The sequence below is a fragment of the Papio anubis genome, chromosome 6 (assembly GCF_008728515.1).
Source record: "Papio anubis isolate 15944 chromosome 6, Panubis1.0, whole genome shotgun sequence".
In the NCBI taxonomy this organism is placed as follows: Eukaryota; Metazoa; Chordata; class Mammalia; order Primates; family Cercopithecidae; genus Papio; species Papio anubis.
The window spans coordinates 33571738-33592630 of record NC_044981.1 but is presented as its reverse complement, the minus strand read 5'-3'; the positions used below and the strand labels follow the sequence as shown (position 1 = coordinate 33592630).

Below are 20893 nucleotides of genomic sequence, written 5' to 3'. Positions count from 1 at the left end.
TTTTATTTTAGAGTTCCCTTTTCATCAAGCACCACAGGAGATTCTAATGCAGAGCAAGTTGTGCTCGTGGGCAAGGGTAAGCAGGCGGGAGGGCAAGGTGATGGTGGGACTCTTAGAAATGGACACTCCTTTCCAGAGGCTGAGGGACAGGGCAGGATCCTGAGGTCTCCAGAAATACTCACCTTTGACAGCTTGCTGGACGTAGGCTGTTGTCCCATCACTAAGGGTCACCGTCTGCAGCCCCAAGCTCTCCATGGCAAACTGCTGCTCGCGCACTCAGACATGAAGTTGGCTTCTGGCCAGCACCAAGAGCCACAGCCGAGGCCAGAGATTTCCTTCTCGGTCACAAATCTAAGAAAATGAACAGTACCACATTATGAGTTAATCAGCTTTCTCCTACTGCAAAGATACTCAGGGAAGGAGTTACGTGAGGCCAGCCAGCCAAGAAGAAAAAAGGTGAATTCTTCAAAGTAGTGAACTATATTGGTTTTTATGAAAAGGGCTCAAAATATACATTATCTAAGAATTCTAAAAGTTGAGCGTAGAAGAGAAGCATGCCAATCAAACTGGTCATAAAGTAAGAAATCACTGATCAAAATTCATTTCTAAACTTTCTCCCCTTAGGAAGGAGCCCTGCTGAAGGTAGGCAGTCAACCCCACTGCTGATGGTTCTCTCTGCCTACTCCAACATCTCTCCTGTGCTCGGAGCCATCTATCCACTGGCCTTCCTCAGGGAACATCCCACATGTACCACACATGGAATAAGTCCCTAACAGAACTCACAATGTGTCCCAACCTTCCAGAACTATTTTACTTCCAGTATCCCCTATCCCAGGGATGGTATTGCCTTCCACCCAGAATTGGCAGGGGATCATGCTTGAGTCCCCCTTTTCCCTCAAAAGTCCAGGTACTTATTTCAGGCAAGTATTACCTTTCACCTCCTGACTACTATAAGGAGTCTTCTAACTTATGTCCTCAGAGAAACTTTTGTCTGTTTCCAATTCATTTCCTTTTCTTTCCTTTTTTAGAGACAAAGTATCACTCTGCCACCCAGATTGGAGTGCAGTGGCTCCATCACAGTTCACTGTAACCTCGAACTCCTGGGCTCAAGTGATCCTCCTGCCTCAGCCTCTTCCAACTATGTTCTAACATTCATGTTTATGCTGTCAGGGTGAATTTTTTTAAAAAGCTCTCTTCCCACCATCTTGGAGCCTGTAGAGGCCTGCTGAGAACAGGACTTCTAAAAGGCAAATATGGGCAGGGTGTAGTGGCTCATGCCTGCAATCCCAGTGCTTTGGGAGGCTGAGGCAGGAGGATTAATTGAGGCTAGGAGTTCAAGACCAATGTGGGCAACACAGCAAGACACTGTCTCTACAAAAGAAAAAAAAAAATTAGCCAGGTGTAGTGGCACATGCCTGCAGTCCTAGCTACACAAGAGGCTGAGGTGGGAGGATTGCCTGACCCCAGGAGTTTGAAGTTGCAGTGAGCTATGATTGTACCACTGAATTCCAGCCTGGGTGACAAAGAGAGACACTGTCTCAAAAATAACAGTAATAATAAGATAAATACAATACATTTGGAAGGCTGTAGTCCAAGGCCATTTTCTGCTAGCTGTAAGTCGGGCCTCCAGAACCAAAGGGAGGACACAGCTCTTATTAAAATTGAAGGTATTGGCTGGGTGCGGTGGCTCACGCCTATAATCCCAGCACTTTGGGAGGCTGAGGACAGTGGATCACAAGGTCAGGAGATCGAGACCATCCTGGCTAACGTGGTGAAATCCTGTCTCTACTAAAAATACAAAAAAATTAGCCGGGCATGGTGGCGGGTGCCTGTAGTCCCAGCTACTCGGGAGGCTGAGGCAGGGGAATGGCGTGAACCCAGGAGACGGAGCTTGCAGTGAGCCAAGATGGCACCACTGCACTCCATTCTGGGCGACAGAGCCAGACTTCGTCTCCGGAAAAAAAAAAAAGAAAATTGAAGGTATTTATGCTTGAAATGAAACTGAATTCTATTTAGGCAAAAGATGTACTTACATGTACAAAGCAAAGAACACCACACTGACTGCTGGCAGCAAACTGAAGAAAACCAGCATAATCTGGGGAAAGGTAAACTCAGCCCCGTGGAAACAGTGGCATGGTTTGTGCTAAATTCCCAAGCAATCTTGCTAAGGCTATTGAACACAGAATCTGTGTGATGCTGTGCCCCTCAAGGACTTAAACTAATGAAAAGTAAATAAATAAAAGTGGGTTTGTAAAAAAAAAAAAAAAAAAGAGTATAAATCTAAACATACCACTTCCTTGACTAAAACCCTTCTATAGTTTCCTACAGCTCTTAGAGTCCACCTTGCAGACAAGGCTGGGTCCTGTTATAAACTCCCACAGCCTAGGTACCACCTTTTTCTAGCACTCACACCTCTGGGCCTAACCTACTTCAGTACTTATCACTATCTGTTTAATGTCTGTTGCCTTCACAAGGCTTTGGGCTCTAGTCTGGTTTCTGCGTCACAGTGGTTTCTGCAGCACCTCACACTGTGGGCTCTCCACAAATCCTGTGAGTGACTCCCTGGGTCCCTCATGTGCAAGGTGGGAAGCACTGAAGCTTCCTGCTGGCAGGACATCCTCTGTGGTATGGAGCCTGTGGTATGGAGCCTGCTCTAGCTGTGACCCCAACACTTGTGAAACCTGCAGGAAGCCCACGGCCTCTAAACTCAGTGCAGTCGTGAAGACTCTCTGACACCCATTCTCAAAATTCTCCTGGACTTGGAATCTGGATTGCCTACTGGATTCTCATGACTTACCAACTGATATCCTCAACTGGTGCTACTCAAACCGTTTTCGTGTCAGGTGACTGAGAGAGACAGATATTTGTACATTGCATTGCAGATGCTGCTGCTTAAAGTCAGTTCACATTGCAGATGTCACTGCTTGAAGCCAGAAGTGACCAACTGGGGCTTTCGCAGCCCTGAGGGTTGAGCGGATCAGTATCTTGGCAAAACTATAGACCATCTGGGAGTTCAAGACCAGCCTGATCAACACGGAGAAGCCCCGTCTCTACTAAAAATACAAAATTAGCCGGGCGTGGTGGCACATGCCTGTAATCCCAGCTACTTGGGAGGCTGAGGCAGGAGAATCGCTTGAACCTGGGAGGCGGAGGTTGCGGTGAGCTAAGATCGTGTCATTGCACTCCCGCCTGGGCAACAACAGCGAAACTCCGTTTCAAAAAAAAAAAAAAAGAAAAAAGAAAAACAAAAAACTGGCTGGGCGCGGTGTAATCCCAGCACTTTGAGAGGTTGAGGCGGGCGGATTACGAGGTCAGGAGATCCAGACCATCCTGGCTAACAGGGTGAAATTCCATCTCTACTAAAAATACAAAAAATTAGCCAGGCATGGTGGAGGGCGCCTGTAGTCTCAGCTACTCAGGAGTCTAAGGCAGGAGAATGGCATAAACTCGGGAGGCGGAGCTTGCAGTAAGTCGAGATTGCGCCACTGCACTCCAGCCTGGGCGACAGAGTGAGACTCCATCTCAAAACACACAAACAAACAAACAAAAAACCCCAAAAAACCTATAGACCATCTGCTACACGCTGATTGGAATGCTCTACCCCGGGCTTGGCATCTCAACTAGAATTATTCATTCATTCTGTCCATAAACATTTACTAAATAGGCTAAGGTCCAAGGGCAGCAATACTACTATTATATAGTGAACACTACTATAGAGTTAATCACGTGCTAGGAATGTCACACACATTAACTCATTTAATTCTAACAACCCTATAATCAAATGCTATGATTATCCTCATTTAAAAGTTCCCTCATTGAGGGAACTGGAGGCCCAAGACCAAGTTAAGTAACTTGCTCAAGGTTACACAGCTAACTAGTAAAGGAGGATTTGACCCTAGGCCATTTAATCCAAAGTGTGACCTTAATTACTATGCTGCCAAGCACAGAGGTGAAGCTGGGGGGGTTATGAACCTTGAAGCTACTCCAAAATACTTTTTTGGTGTGTGAGCTTTTGCATTTTCCAAGAGAGAGGGAAGCCCAAGGCTGTCATCAGGATCTGACAGGGATTAATAGTGAAGAATCATTGGTCAAGGTGGGGATTCTGACATCTGACATCTCTGGTCTATTAGCATCCTTGCCCAGAGCCCTGATAACCTCCACATGGTCCCTATCTCGAAAGAGCTCTGCTCCTGGCCTCTCTTGGTCTGGTCTATCACCTTCAAATTTCACTCTCTTCATCAGGTAGATTCTTTGGGTAACCTGTTTTAGTGTAACTGCACTGTGTCAGAAGACACATAAGAGAAACCAGGTCTAAAAACAAAGCAGGCCGGGTACGGTGGCTCATGCCTGTAATCCCAGCACTTCGGGAGGCCGAGGCAGGCAGATCACTTGAGATCAGGAGTTTGAGACCAGCCTGACCAACATGGTGAAACCCTGCCTCTGCTAAAAAAAAAATACAAAAATTAGCCAGGTGTGGTGGTACATGCCTAGCTACTTGGGAGGTTGAGGCAGGAGAATTGCTTGGACCTGGGAGGCAGAGGTTGCAGTGAGCCGAAATTGCATCACTGCACTCTAGCATGGGCAACAACAGCAAAACTCTGTCTCAAAAAAAAGAAAACAAGCAAACAACAACATAAATAAATAAATAAATAAATAAAAATAAAAGGAAAGCAGATATAGGTTGAAAAAGGATTGCAAAATACCTTTACATTCCCTGGGCCCTGTGGCTCCTGCAGCTCACCTTTGTCAAATACTCACATGGTTTAATTGAGCACAACCGTACTCCACTGAGACTTTCTAAGGAAAATCAGTGGTGTGGTTAAGAGCACAGGCTCTGAAGTCAGAGGTCTGGGTTTTAATCCAGACTGAACTTCTCAGAAGCTGTGTAGCCTTGGGCAGGTAAATGAACCTCTCTGAGCCTCAGATATCACTTATAAAAAAATGGGGATAATAGTGGCATTTGCTTCATAGCCTGCTGTAAGGGATTAAATGAGGCCACATATGCCTGTACTCTAGAAATACCAGCTATAAGGAGGAGGGGAAGAGGAACCTAAAGGGAAATGCTTTTGAAGCAATATGGATTCCTAAAACAGCTAGGACTAGCGGCAACCACCCTGGACTAGAAGTCTACAGAATTGGCTTCTAATCTCAATTCTATCTCTATGTTTGCCTCCTTATCTGTAAAATGAAATGCTGGCCCAAATTACCCTAAGATCCTTTCTACTGCTCATGCTAATCTTTATTTTTATCACATATAAATGTGATTAATATATACCAGACACTTTTTAAAGCACCTTACCTATATTAACTCTTAAACTTAAAAATAACTGATGAGGAAGTAGGTATATTATAGCCATTTTACAGATGAGGCAACTGAGGTTTAGAGGTATAGTACTTTGTCCAAGCTTCCAACGCTACTATGTGTTGAAGCCAGGTTTTAAAGTCAGGCTGGCTGCCCCAGAGCCCATACTTCTCAATGTCTGGCACACTTCTTCCTTCTGCTAATCCACTGTGACCGGCACACTGTCAGCACTCAAAACACTTGAATACGGGTTAACTTCCATCTCACCCACTGTAACTTAAACCCAGTCCTTCTCGGCCTACCCGCAATGGAAAGAGGGAAGAGCTACTGCTAGCCACGCTTCCCAAAATAACCCCTCTTAGACTCAAAGAAAACAAATTTCCACTCCTTTTTGTGTTCTTGCATCCAGGCTAAATAACCTCAACTCATTCACATTTCCTTCCTAAGTCTCATAATACAAACCTTTAAGAGGCTACTGTTGTTCCCTGACCTTTCCGTCTCTGAAGCTGCCTTACCAAAAAGCCTGACTGCAGAGGGTGAGGAGGAAGCTTTGTGGCTGCCAGGCATCTACCAGTGCCCTGATTGCTGTTTTTCTCCCTGTACTTTCTTTCAATGGTGGTTTACTCTGAATCCTCCCGTGCTGGCACTGAACTAACAACAGTGACATGGGCAGAGCCAAAGAAAGGCTTGTTACTGCTTCAGGATGGCTATGTGTGAGTTCTGCCTGCACTTGACGGTTCAGACTCATTACTCCTGCAACCCTCCGAGACAGGGCAGAGGGGCAGTGAGGGTGGCTGCTCTGTTTTCTCCTTGTAGGGTATAAGGTTTACTAGCTCTGCAATGACCTAAGCTGGGAATAGGTGAGAAACAGACTGGGACAGGGGAAGGTGAGAAAAGAGTGAAGACAGAAAGGAGCACTCTTGACTTTCTCAGAACTAGGAGCAAATCCAATTCTGTTGGCCACTTTTTTTTTTTTGAGACCGAGTCTCACTCTGATGCCCACATTGGAGTGCAACGGCGCGATCTCAGTTCACTGCAACCTCCGCCTCCTGGGTTCAAGTGATTCTTCTGCCTCAGCCTCCTGAGCAGCTGGGATTACAGGCGTGCGCCACCATACCCAGCTAATTTTTTTGTATTTTTAGTAGAGACGGGGTTTCACAATGTTGGTCAGGCTAGTCTCGAACTCCTGACCTCTTGATCCACCCTCCTCGGCCTCCCAAAATGTTGGGATTACAGGCGTGAGCCACTGCACCCGGCCTGCTGCACTTTTAAATAAACTTAACCCATTATTGGTCCTGATGCAGGGAAAACAACCCTTCACCTTTGCAATGTATTGATGTGTTTCTTAATGTTAAAACATAAATTGTAATTATTGAGGAGAGATAACATTTAGAAAAAACTTTTATTTATTTAGAAACAGGATCTCATTCTGTTGCCCAGGTTGGCGTGTAGTGATCATAGCTCCTGTAAACTCAACCTCCTGGCCTCAAGCGATCCTCCTGCCTTAGCCTCCTGAGTGGCTGGGACTATAGGTGTGTGCCACTACTCCCAACTTTTTAGATACTTTGGATCTTTAGGTTTCTCCATGAATCAAGATGTGCTTAAACTGCCTCCCCAAAGGAGAAAAATAAGGGATGTGAAAGATAGGAAACTAAAGAGTAGTCATGGTTTTTGTGTTTCTCCACTTTATCATGGTTGAAACCTACTGTGCTCCACACATGAGCTGGGCTGTGTGGACTACAGGCACCTGTTCGCTATTCTATCGTCTTCTGCCAACCAGAACTCTGGACAGTTGGAACAAGCTTTCTGTACTCTGCCTCAGCCAGCCCAGTAGGCAACTGTATTTAGAAGTCAAAAAAAGAGAACAAAAACATTTGCCTGAAAAGAATGTTCAATTTTGATTAGAAAAATAATTATGACTTAATCTTCACTCAGAAACTTCTTCATTTGTAAACACAGAAAACTTCACATGAGGACAAAGACACATTAGTTTGGGGATGAAGGCTGATGAAGATGAGTGGCAAACAAATTAGAACCAGATTTGGAAAACTTGCAGTAAAATGATTCAATGTTTACTACAGAAAAATACTTCGCTACACGCAGAAAAACCTAGTGAACAGACCTGGTTCTGTGGGTTTCTAAACACTGATGAGAAAACAGGAAATTAGTAACAGAAACTTGCATTAACATAACACAAGTTTAACACAGCTAAACTGCATCTTTGCATAAATCATATTGATTAAAATTTTTTTTTTTTCTTTTTAAAAAAAGAAGCGCCATTTAAAAGAAATCCCAGCACTTTGGGAGGCTGAGGTGGGAGGATCCCTTGAGCCCAGGAGTTTGAGACCAGCCTGGGCAACATAGTGAGACCCCCATTTATTTTTTTGAGACGGAGTCTCCCGGGTTTAAGCAATTCTCCAGCCTCAGCCTCCTGAGTAGTAGTACAGGCATGAGCCACCAAGCCCATCTAATATTTGTATTTTTAGTAGAGACGGGGGTTTCACCATGTTAGTTAGGCTGGTCTTGAACTCCTGACCTCATGATCTGCCTGCCTCGGCCTCCAAAGTGCTGGAATTATAGGTGTGAGCCACTGTGCCTGGCCCTGACTTGGGCTTTAAAAATCAACGTCTGGCCAGGCACGGTGGCTCACACCTGTAATCCCAGCATGTTGGGAGGCCGAGGCAGGCAGATCATTAGCGGTCAGGAGTTCAAGACTAGCCTGGCCAACATGGCGAAACCCCGTCTCTACTAAAAATACAAAAATTAGCCAGGTGTGGTGGTGCACACCTGCAATCCCAGCTACTCAGGAGGTTGAGGCAAGATAATCGCTTTAACCCAGGAGACGGAGGTGGCAGTGAGCTGAGATCGCACCACAGCACTCCAGAGTGCACTGGGCAACAGAGTGAGACTCCGTCTTTTTTTTTTTTTTTTTTTTTTTTGAGACAGAGTCTCACTCTGCTGCCCAGGCTGGAGTGGCTGGAGTGCAGTGGTGCGAGCTCGGCTCATTGCAACCTCCATTTCCCGGGTTCAAGCAATTCTCTTACCCGAGCCTCCGGAGTAGCTGGGATTACAGGTGCGCACCACCAGGCCCGGCTAATGTTTTTGTATTTTTAGTACAGATGGGGTTTCACCACGTTGGCCTGGCTGGTCTCAAACTCCTGACCTCAGGTCCACCTGCTTCAGCCTCCCAAAGTGCTGGGATTACAGGCATGAGCCACCATGCCCGGCCGAGACGCCATCTTAAAAAAATCAATGTGAGGCTGAGGTCAGGTGCAGACACTATCTCTACAAAAAAAAAATTACCAGGCATGGTGGCACATGGCTGTAGTCCCAGCTACTCGGGGGCTGAAGTGGGAGGATCATTCAAGCCCAGGAAGTCGAGGCTGTGGAGAGCTATGATTGTGCCACTGCACTTCAACCTGTGTGACAAAGCAAGACCTTGTCTCAAAACAAAATGAAAAACATCGATGTACTTCTTTTCTAATTCATGCTGGCATGAACACCAAGGTGGAGAACTGCCTCAAGAAGTTTTCTTCCTTTAACTACCAGAACTACAACTACCTCTTGGATATACACACACATACACAACAAACGTATACACACACACACACACACACATATATATATAGAAACAGGGTCTTGCTCTGTCACCCACACTACAAGTGCAACGGCATGATCATGGCTCACTGCAACCTTGAACTCCTAAAGTGATCCTCTTGCCTGAGTCTCTCAAGTATCTGGGACTACAGGTGTGCACTACCAAGCCTGGCTAATTTATTTATTTATTTACTTACATCTATCTCCATTTATTTATTTTTGTAGAGATGGGGTCTTACTATGTTACCCAGGCTGGTCTTGAACTCCTGGTCTCAAGTGATCCTCTCACCTCAGCCTCCCGAAGTGCTGAGATTAACAAGTATGAGCCACCTTGCCTGGTGGATATATTTTTAATGTGATATTCTTCAAACTGTTTTTGTTGTTGTTGTTGCTTTGAGACAGGGTCTCGCTCTGTTGTCCAGGCTGGAGTGCAGTAGCACGATCCTAGCCTACTGCAGCCTTGATCTCCTGAGCTCAAACGATCCTCCCACCTCAGCCTCCCGAGTAGGTGGAACTACAGGTGTGTGTCACCATGCCCGGCTAATTTTTTTTTTTTTTTTTAATTTTTAAATTTTTGTAGAGACGAGGTCTTATTATGTTGCCCTGGCTAGTCTCAATCTCCCAGGATCAAGTGATCCTCCCACCTTAGCCTCAACAAAGTGCGGGAATTATAGGCATGGGCCACTGTGCCTGGCTGTATTCTTCAAACTGGGATGTGCCATGTTTCGTCTGTCTTGCGGAATAGTGTCACAGTGGGATCCCATGATTCAGTATCCTATGTTGATCTTCAGGGAATCTGCTATATATATATATATAATTTATTTATTTATTTATTTTTTTGAGACAGAGTCTCACCCTGTTGCCCAGGCTGGAGTGCAGTGGCGCAATCTCAGCTCACTGCAACCTCCACCTCCAGGGTTCAAGAGATTCTCCTACCTCAGCCTCCCAGGTAGCTGAGACTACAGACAGGAGCCATCACACCCGGGAAATTTTTTGTATTTTTAGTAGAGACGGGGTTTTGCCATATTGGCCAGGCTGATCTCTAACTCCTGACCTCAGGTGATCTGCCTGCCTTGGCCTCCCAAAGTATTGGGATTACAGGCATGAGCCACTGTGTGGCAGAATCTGCTATATTCTTAACTCGAAGCAATGTCCATGAGGCTATGGAGAAACAGGCACAGTCATACACTGCTGGTGGTGGGAGAACATACTGGCACAATCTCTATGAAGGAGAGTTTGACAATATCAACCAAAATTACAAATGTACATGTATATATTGTCTGACTCAGCAATTTCACATCTAGTCTACAGGTAGACGGACGTGTGAAAATGGCACATGTCTAAGGTTATCTATGGCATCCGTGCATGTAATAAAAGCAAAAAATTAGAAACAGCATAAATGTCCATCAATATCAAACTTCCATACTATGTAGACATAAATGAGGAAGCTCCTTACATACTGACATGGCAAGATCTCCCAAATATAATGAATAAAAATGGCTAGGTATAAAACAGTGCCATTTATTTATTATTTTTATTTATTATTTATTTATGAGATGAAGTCTTGCTCTGTTGCCTAGGCGGGAGTGCAATGGCATGATCTAGGCCCGCTGCAACCTCTGCCTCCCGGGTTCAACAGTGCTTTTTATATACTGTCACTGCATTAAAAAATCTGTGGGCTGGGCGCAGTAGCTCACACCTGTAATCTCAGCACTTTGGGAGGCTGAAGCAGTCGGATCACCAGGTCAAGAGATCTAGACCATCCTGGCCAACATGGTGAAACCCCGTCTCTACTAAAAATACAAAAAATTAGCTTGGCAAGGTGGCATGCACCTGTAGTTTCAGCTACTCGGGAGGCTGAGGCAGGAGAATCGCTTGAACCCGGGAGGTGGTTGCAGTGGGCCAAGACTGCACCACTGCACTCCAGCCTGGTGACAGGGCGAGACTCCGTCTCAAACAAAGCAAGCAAGCAAGCAAGCACGCAAACAAACAAACAAACAAAATCTGTGGAAGCATAGTCAAGAAATTACTAACCAGGGTTGTCTGTGGAAGGATGACTGAGTGGCGATGATGATGGAAGGGTGACTTCTCAGGGAATATCCTTTATATTCCATGAAAAAAAAAGTGGCTGGGTGCGGTGGCTCACACCTATAATCAGCACTCTGGGAGGCCAAGGCAGGCGGATCACGAGGTCAAGAGTTTGAGACCAGCCTGGTTAACACAGTGAAATCCCATTTCTACTAAAAGTACACAAATTAGCTGGGCATGGTGGTACATGCCTGTAGGCCCAGCTACTTGGGATGCTTAGGCTGGAGAATCACTTGAACCCAGGAGGCAGAAGTTGCTGTGAGCCGAGATTGCACCACTGCATTCCAGCTTGGGCAAACAGAGCAAGACTTGGTCTCAATAAAAAAAAAAAAAAGCTTTGAGAATGTGTTACCTATGCAACATAAATAAAAAAACTAAAACTAGAAAGTCTAAATGCATGCTTTGTACTCCCTTTGTTGGTCATAGGAATATCTATGATTCTCCATACGTAAGGAATGGAGAGTCCAGTGCTGATATGATGGATTCCATGTTACTGACCTATAGCAAAAGCACATCTGAAAACTGAGCTTCCTGATTCATGGAGGCCATTCTATAATATCATATGGAAAGCTGATCAGCTGAGCATGAGACAACAGCAAGTCTTTACAGGACCTGAGGACATGGTGGCTTCAATATGTGTGTCCCCAGCCTGGTCACAAGGGTGTGTCTGGATGAAGCGGTAGCCTAAGCAGGGACTACGTTTCTCCTTCACTGCTCCATGTGGCCGCAGGACAGTATTTCCTAGGTTGAGAAGATGATCTCAGAGAAAGAACTCTGGTCTTAGGCATACCTGCCAAATCCCCCACATCGAAGCCTCAGGTCAGTTCTACAATCTCAAAGAGCTCCCAGTTCCTTGGTTCTTATCTTAACTGTATGGGTCTCATGCTTTATCAACTATCCAAAAGTAGCAGGAACTCCCAACAAATGAAGTGGTGAAGTGAGATAGTACCAGGCTAACAAGTTATAACTGGCCTTCTTAGGGATGAACTATTCACTAGAGGGCCAGCTCTAGGGGAGTGTCAAAGAGGCACTAGAAAAGAGGTGCTCTGGCTTCCAGTAATGACAGTATAATGAGCCTGAGACCCTGAATGACCTGTCCAACATCACAAATCCTTCTGATTCTGAACTGGAAGTGAGGAGCCTGAGTACGCCTCATACTTTTTTTTTTTTTTTTTTTTTTTTCTGAGACGGAGTCTCGCTCTGTCACCCAGGCTGGAGTGCAATGGCACGGTTTCGGCTCACCGCAACCTCTGCCTCCCAGGTTCAAGCGATTCTCCTGTCTCAGCCTCCCGAGTAGCTGGGACTACAGGCGCCCGCCACCACGCCCGGCTAATTTTTGTATTTTTAGTAGAAATGGGGTTTCACCATGTTTGCCAGGCTGGTCTCGAACTCCTGACCTCAGGTGAACCGCCTGCCTCGGCCTCCCAAAGTGCTGGGATTACAGACATGAGCTACCACACCCGGGTGACTTCATACTTTTGCCAGCAAAAGAGACAACTGCATAGGATTTGTGAGACCATCACATTTCTATATCTTGACTGACAGCTGCCAGGGTAAAAGGCGTTTGAAGTTTGTTGGCAGCTTTGGGAAACAGCACCCAAAACAGGTTAGGGCCATCTGTTAAAGAAAATGGCTTCAGCTGCACTTGGATTTGTATCTCAGGGTTTTTTTCTTTTCTTTTTTTTGAGATGGGGTCTTGTTCTATAGCCCAGGCTGGAGAGGTGCGATCTTGGCTCACTGCAACCTCCACCTCCTGGGTCCTGGTTCAGGCAATTCTCCTGCACGCCACCATGCCCAGCTAATTTTTGCATTTTTAGTAGAGATGGGGTTTCACCATGTTGGCCAGGCTAGTCTTGAATTCCTGACTTCGTGATCCGCCCACCTCAGCCTCTCAAAGTGCTGGGTTTACAGGCGTGAGCCACTACGCCCGGCCAGGTTTGTTTTTTTTTTTTCTTCACTCTCCAGGACAAAATTTCCCATTCCATTATGTAGTAGATGCTGACTACGTCTCCTCTAAACTAGTTTTGTGGGTGACTAATTTTATCGATTAGGATGAGCTATATCTTATACTCTCGTTTATCTGGTCAAAGAGACTCTCCTCACGATATAATCGTAGACATCTAAATGACACAAGAATAAACACAGCCGCAGGGACAGTTTCCAGATGCAGTTAAAGGGATACACTGCCACAGAGTGTGTTTTCCTTAACACTTGACTCTTTTAGGGGAAAATAACATTCTTACTCTCTCTTATAGTGATTATAATTTAAGTTCCTGGAGAGCATACCTTTCAGCCTAATTAGCACCTAACAAAGAATATGCCCACAGATACCAAATGATTAATACTATTAGGTTACATAGCTAACTGAGCTCTTTAGTTCAAATTTGAATCCTGATTCAGTTCTGCTTACTGTAAATTATCTAACTTGAACTCCTGAGACCAGATTTGAAACTCTTCATCTCCCACAGAACTTCACACTTCTTCTAAGAGAAGCTCCTGGCAAAGAAGTACACGTTGAATGAAAGAATGGAGGAGGGAAGGAAGTGAAGTCCCCATCACTCAACCCTTCCCAACCACTCCCAACTCTTCCCTAGCCCAGCTAAGTGGAAGACTTTTCCCTCATCTGGAATACCATCTTGCCTCATCTCTAACGTGCATGTTCACTGCTTCCATGGAGACCCAGGTCAGGAACAAGCTTTCCCTGGCTAATGTCACACTTCAGCCCCATGTGCTGTCTGCACTTGGCAGTGAAGCCACACCGGGGGGTTGTCTGAGGTGCTCCCCGAGGGCTCAGATTCATCTTCTCCATCATCATATCTCATGTGATATAGCACCCAGCACATGGCAGGTACTCACTGGGTATTACTTTAGCAGATGAAGGAAGAAATCTTATTGCCAATACCACTACCTGGTGTAGAACTTAGCAGTTTCAAAAATGCTCTTAGATACACATATATTATCATGTTTATTCTAAGCACTTAATTCATCAACTCCCACCATAGGAGGGGCTGAGAAGACAGCTCATTTCTAGTCTAAAGTGGTCATTTTGGCTGGGTGTAGTGACTCATGCCTGTAATCCCAGCACCTTGGGAGTCCGAGGCAGGTGGATAGCTTGAGCCCAGGAGTTCAAGGCCAGCCTGGGCAGCATGGTAAAACCCTGTCTCTACCAAAAATACAAAAATAAGGCAGGTGTGGTGGTGCCCACCTCTGTAGTCCCAGCTACTCAGGAGGCTGACATGGGAGGACTGATTGAGCGGGAGAGGCTGCTGCTGCAGTGAGCCTCCATGATTGCGCCACTGCACTCCAGCCTGGGTGACAGAACAAGACCTTGTCAAAGAAACAGATAATAAAACAAAATAAAATAAAGCAGTCATTTTGCAGATGAAGAGATAGAGGCCTGCGTTGCCGGAGGAGTCCCACAGGATCACATAGCTACCAGTGTTCTTCCCACACTCCGCTATCTCTTGCCAGGTACACTCCTGAGAGTAGACATTTCCTAGGCTCTGACAGACTTGAATATCTAGCTGCTTACTCAACATCTCGACTCTGATATCCAAAAAACACTTCAAACTTGACATGTTCAAGAGTAAATTCCTTATCTCCTCCTTCTAACAACCTGCCCTCCTTCCAGGCTCCCAAATTTCAGTAGATTGGAATTCTACCATTTTGTTACTCAGGGCAAAAATGTGGGAGCCGGGCAGGTCACGAGGTCAGGAGTTTGAGACCAGCCTGGCCAATATGGTGAAACCCCATCTCTACCAAAAATACAAAAATTAGCCGGGCGTGCTGGCGTGCACCTGTAGTCCCAGTTACTTAGGAGGCTGAGGCAGATGAATCGCTTGAACCCAGGAGGCGGAGGTTGCAGTGAGCCGAGATCGTGCCACTGCACTCCAGCATGGGCGACAGAGTGAGACTGTCTTGAAGAAAAAAAAAAAATTGTAGCCATCCTCAACTGCTATTTCTTTTACATATCACATCCAGTCTATCAGCAAATCCTGTTGGCTCCTTTCCAAATATATCCAGAAGACAACCACTTCTCACTTTTCCATTGCTTCACCTTGGGTTCAAGCCACCAACTTCTCTTGCTTAGACTATTGTAGTAGCCTCCTAACCAGTTTCTCTCCTTCCATTTTTACCGCATTATAGCTTATTCTCAACACAGCAGTCAGAATGACCTTTTCAATATGGCAGGCCATGTTATTTATCTGCCTAGAATTCTCTAATGGCTACCATCTCACTCACAACTCACAGTAAAAGCCAGTGGCCTGTGTGATCTGCCCCCAATTCACCCTCACCGCAACATCTGCCGTTTCTTCTCTCACTAATATACTGCAGCCGTATTGGCTGGCTTACTCATGTTTCTTGAATATATAGGGCACATTCCTGCCTCAGGGCCTTTGTGTTTGCTGTTTTTCCTGACTGGAATAAACTTCCCCTAGATGTATGCTTGACTTACCCTCTAACTTCCTTCAGGTCTTTGCTCAAATGTTACCTTTTTAGTGGGACTCCCTTCAACTACCTTATTTAAAATTTTAACACCCAGAATCCTGGCACTTTCTTCTTCTTCTTCTTTTTTGAGACAGAGTCTTGCTCTGTAGCCCACGCTGGAGTGCAATGGCGTGATCTCGGCTCACTGCAAACTCTGCCTCTTGGGTTGAAGTGATTCTCATGCCTCAGCCTCCCAAGTAGCTGGGATTACAGGTGCCCGCCACCACGCCTGGCTAATTTTTGTATTTTTAGTAGAGCCAGGGTTTTGCCATGTTGGCCAGGCTGGTCTCAAACTCCTGGCCTCATATTATCTACCCACCCCGGCCTCCCAAAGTGCTGGGATTACAGGAGTGAGTCACTGCGCATGGCCTACTCTTGGCACTTTCTATCTTCCTTCTCTGCTTAATTTTCTCAGTATATATTTTGCTTATTTGTTTATTGTCTGTCTCTACCCTGTCCATTCCTCAAACGGTGAGCTCACTGCTCTATTCCCAGTACCTAGAAAAGTACCTGGCACACAGCAGATATTCACCAAATATTTGTGGGATGAATCAATCAGTGAATGAATGAATATATATACCTTTAGGATCTCCCAGTAACCTGAAAGGTTTAGGCAAGAAGGGGAAGACCCTAGTCGAGCTCTGGTCTCCCTCCAGCCTGGGATCCCTCTTTCCTCCTTACTGCCTCACCTGCTTCTCAGGTCCAGTCCAGCCCTATTCCACCAGAAACCACACCTAAGCTGAGAAGAAGGGCAACAGGTGCTTGATGCCAGGATGTTACAATTCCCAGGCCACCAGGTACAGAATTCTGCAGGGTGCTAATTTTTAAATTTAGCATCCTGATATCTTACAAACAGAAGAGGTCAGAGAAAGGTTAGGACTAAATATACTACTTAACCTAGATAACAGTACTGATTCAGAAACAGCAGCTTATTTGCTCTGAGGTGTTTTCCAAGGAACAGTGCTAAATTTGCACTTGTTCACCTAGCTGCCCCTTCCTTTAATCTTTTTATAATGGATTTCCAACATACATAAAAACAGAAGGAATGGTATAATGAACCTCTTGAACCCATTACCCAACTTCAAAAATTACTAACATTTTGCCTCCTTGGTTTCCCCTGTTTCTTAATCGTCTCTGCAACCCACACTAAATATTTCAAACTAGCTGTTTTCTAGAGAACAGATTTATATAAGACAGCCCCTGATGCTGTTACCACTGTATTCGAGCAACCACGTCAAACAATCTATCTTACCAGAAATAGAGCAGGGGAAAAAAAAAAAAAAGCACTTATACCCATTCCCCTACCTGAGCAATGACTAAAAAAGGAAGTGTCTAGCCGGGCGCGGTGGCTCACGCCTATAATCCCGAGGCCGAGGTGGGCGATCACAAGGTCAGGAGATCGAGACCATCCTTGCTAACACGGTGAAACCCCGTCTCTACTAAACACACAAAAAGAAATTAGCCGGGTGTGGCGGCATGCGCCTGTAGTCCCAGCTACTCGGGAGGCTGAGACAGGAGAATGGCGTGAAACTGGGAGGCAGAGCTTGCAGTGAGCCGAGATCGGGCCACTGCACTCCAGCCTGGGCGACAGAGCGAGACTCCGTCTCAAAAAAAAAAAGGAAGTGTCTAAATTCCAGACTGTTTATATCAAGGGACATGCCCATTATCATGTTTGGAGAACTTTGGGGAGGGGTATTGTTGTGTCCACAAAATGAATGTAGACATGAACCGCTTTCACTTGTGTACATCTGATGCAGAATTTCTGAGTGAGTTTATTTAATCCAGCAAGTATTTACTGACTACCTGCTAAATATGAGGGATGAGATGAAGATAAAAGATAAAGAAAACTGGCCAGGCGCGGTGGCTCTTGCCTGTAATCCCAGCACTTTGGGAGGCTGAGGTGAGTGGATCACCTGAGGTCAGGAGTTTGAGACCAGACTGGCCAACATGGTGAAACCCTGTCTCTACTAAAAATACAAAAATTAGCTGGGCAGGGTTGCAGGCGCCTGTAATACCAGCTCCTTGGGAGGCTGAGCTGGGAGAATCACTTGAACTCAGGAGGAGGAGGTTATAGTGAGCCGAGATTGCACCACTGCACTCCAGCCTGGGTGACAGACTCCATCTCAAAAAAAAAAAAAAAAAAAAGAAAACCTAGTCTCTGTTCTCACGGAGCTCACAGGGTGGGGGTGAGAAAGGTACACAAATAACTCAAATACAAGGCAGAATAAGTTCTGTGCCCTAAGTAAATAAATCTAAGGCAAGAACTCCTTTTTAAAATCCACCCACAGCAGTTGTAGAACCCAGGGTATACCCTTTCCTCAACTCTAGTTTTAGTTTCTGTTGTATTTATTGCTGTACAGCCAATAAGAGACCTGGGAATTTGGTGACCCATAGAATAGACTTTTGGATGTGGATCTTTGATGTCACATTTTGCTACTGACTCTCCAGACTTCAGTGGGTGGGGATTATCAAGTTTTCCCAGGGCTTGGAAAACAATGGGGCTAATTCAGTGCCTGCAGAAGCTGACACTCAAAGCATTCTACCCTGAGGGTATATACAGCAAGCAGCTTCATAACGGGATAGGACAGTGGGAGGGTGTCCAGGAGACACAGCCAGATTGATTCTGAAGGATTTCCAAGGGCTCTCTCCCTGCCCTCTAAAAAACCGAGATCCTTTGGTGATCTATTATTAGAAGTCATCAGAAGTTCCCAGAGAAGAGTGTAGTTCTCTGGATAAACCGAAGAGACTGATGAAGTTTGGTGGGACAGTGCAGCATATGAAGGAAGCAGAGCTGAAAGCAGCAGGGGCATATGCATGGCCCTGGAGTTAGATGCACAAGAGAGTGGAGGAAGAAAGGAGCAGAGCTGAGATGGAAGGGAGATTTATATTGTAATCGGTTATCAAGATTGGTGAGGTGAGGATGGCTGAGGGGACAAATAAGAGGAAGGCAGGAAGGGGAAGGCCCTGTGGAAGGGTGAAAGACAATCCAGGTTTGAAAAGGTGATCACTGAGGGAGGAACCTGAGAGGCAGGATCTCGCAGGATACTGGGCAGGGGTATGAGAGGAGAGGCCTTAGAATGGGATGGTGTGCAAGTTATACAGGATTGGTTCATGCTGGGATGGAAGGGGCTGATTCCATTGAAGCTAGTCACATCAAGAGGTCACTAAATGAAGTACAAATTATATGAAAGTTTCAGGTCACAGAATGTGGCTGAGGATGGCAGAAGGTGGGTTGGTGGAAGTAGAACACTGAGACTAAAAATAGGATGAAAGACTACTGGACTAGAGGGGTTTAGAGCATACAGACACGTGGATTCCTGGGGCTAAGGGACTTAACAAGATGAAAGGATTTGGGGTAAAGTGCCAATGAGGTGGGAGACACTGTACGGTGAGTGAGCTCATGGGGTAACGGCTGGGAGCATCAAAGATTCATAGAACAAGAGATATTTGGGCAAAGGATGAAGAGAGAAGTTGACTGGGTTCAAGATACTCCAAAATAGGGCAACTTGAGAAAATGGCAGTAGGAAGGTCACTCTCTCTTTCTCCAAGGCTCTTCTCCCCTGAAGCAGATCACAAAACCTAGGAAGGATTTTTCTGACTTTCCCCAGAAGCAGGTCATAATACCCTCACAGAGAGGTGCCCTCCCTGCACTCAGAGGAAAGGAGTATCCTTATCTGTGAAGACACAGGGACACAGAGAGGAGTCTGAACAAACAGGCCTTGCTAAGTTTCTCCCAGTTTACTACTATTTGATATTACCCTTTTTGCATTTTTTTCCCACAACTATCCACTCTTCATCAAATCTAGTATAAAAATACACAAGTTTAATCATTTCTTTGGGTCTTCATTTCCTTATGAAGGCTCCTGTCACATAAAACTTACATTAAATAAATGTGTATAATCTTCTCATTAAATCTTTCTTTTGTTATAGGGGCCTAAGCCATGAACCTAAAAAGATACTTTCCCTCCCCTACAAGGTGCAGGGGTTTCAGGGGATATGAGATCAAAAGTTATGAACAGCAGGATGAGAAACTCACCAACTTATGTGGCAAAGGGTAACAGAAACCTTGAGGGTCAGGGCCAGTATCGGTGGCTCATGCCTATAATCTCAACTACTTGAGAGGCTAAGGTGGGAGGATCCCTTGAGGCTAGGAGCTCAAGACCAGAAACCTTGGGGATCAAGGAATGAGCTGATGTTGGATTTAGGAATTACTAGAAAATAAGGAACAAGGAGCTGAGGTTGAGTACGTTTGGGGGAAAGACAGGCAATGGAGTAGGGTTTGGTTTTGTTCTTTTTTTTTTAAACTGTGGGTTCAAATCTTAGCTCTGCTACTTAGCTGTGTGAGTTTCTGGTTCATTTCTCTAAAACCAACCAACCAACCAAACAAAAATATGGGAAAATGGAAGATATAATAATAATAAACTCTTGGGGCTGTTGAGAGGTAAATTTAACTTATATATCCAGAGCTTGGCACACAGTAGGTATTCAGCAAGCCAATCGTTATTGAGGCAAAAATCAGGGTAAAGAACCACAGAAGTGAGGCTACAGCAGAGATGAGAAGATAGGGATTCCAAGATGTCAGTAGTAGCAATATAATGCAAGGTATGGGCCACATGTTCAGTCTGTTGAATCCCTAGCATTCAGGACAGAGTAAGATCCATAGGAGCGTCTCATTTCTAACAACAGCTCATGCTGAGTTCCCATGTGCCAGGCATGGTGCCTGGTGCTTTACATGTGTTATGTCAGGCACCACTATTTTCCTCCCTTAGCAGAGGTGGGGACTGAAGTTAAGATAGGCTAAATAATATACCCCAAGTCCCACAGCTGGAGGGCCAGAATCAGACTGGAACCTAGGTTTGTTATGAACTCAATGCCCCCAAATGAAGCACTCTGCTATGCTGCTTTGCAAACATGTTAACTAATGGGGCCTGATCAAGGGAAATGGGTATGCACTATTAAGAGTGAAGAGGGTGATCTGGGAATGAGGGAGTAAGGTTCATGATGCAAGCAGATCCTGGGGTGAGGTTACAAGAGGAAACTTCCAGGGTGGGGTACAAAAATGATTGCAAAAAATTATTATCTTGACTGAGAATTGCAGAATTTCACAATTTCACAGATGGAAGGAAACTCAAAGATCATCTAACCCAACCTCATCACAGTCATTTTGAGAAACTAAGGTCCAGACTGAGGAGGGGACTTCTCCCAGGTTTCTAAAGCACAGCAGTGACAGAGTTGGGACCACACACTGGATTGACTGGACTCTGGATTGATCCAGAATTCTCTGATGACTCCAATTATTACTACTTCATATTAATCTCTATATCCTCCTCAGCACCAGAAAGGTGCTGGACGCTTGTAAGTCATGTGCTGATTGACACTGAAGGGCTGGGAGGGCAGAGAGAGATGCCAGTGGGGGTG

At 45.4% G+C, this 20893-nt stretch overlaps 1 protein-coding gene across 9 annotated transcripts in view; it reads right to left on the bottom strand.

Moving 5' to 3' along the window:
- ZNF76 (zinc finger protein 76) overlaps nucleotides 1-20893 on the bottom strand; it is a 36267-nt gene that overhangs the window by 14519 nt on the left and 855 nt on the right. For 8 of the 9 annotated variants that reach the window (XM_009204970.2, XM_021937165.2, XM_009204972.2 and 5 more), the window contains exon 2: nucleotides 183-351. In XM_009204970.2, coding sequence (XP_009203234.1) covers nucleotides 183-255 — 73 coding nt within the window. In that variant the 5' untranslated portion in view covers nucleotides 256-351. Of the gene's footprint in view, nucleotides 1-182; nucleotides 352-16780; nucleotides 16862-20893 lie in introns of those variants that run through there. The other variant, XM_009204971.4, reaches the window with a different exon arrangement.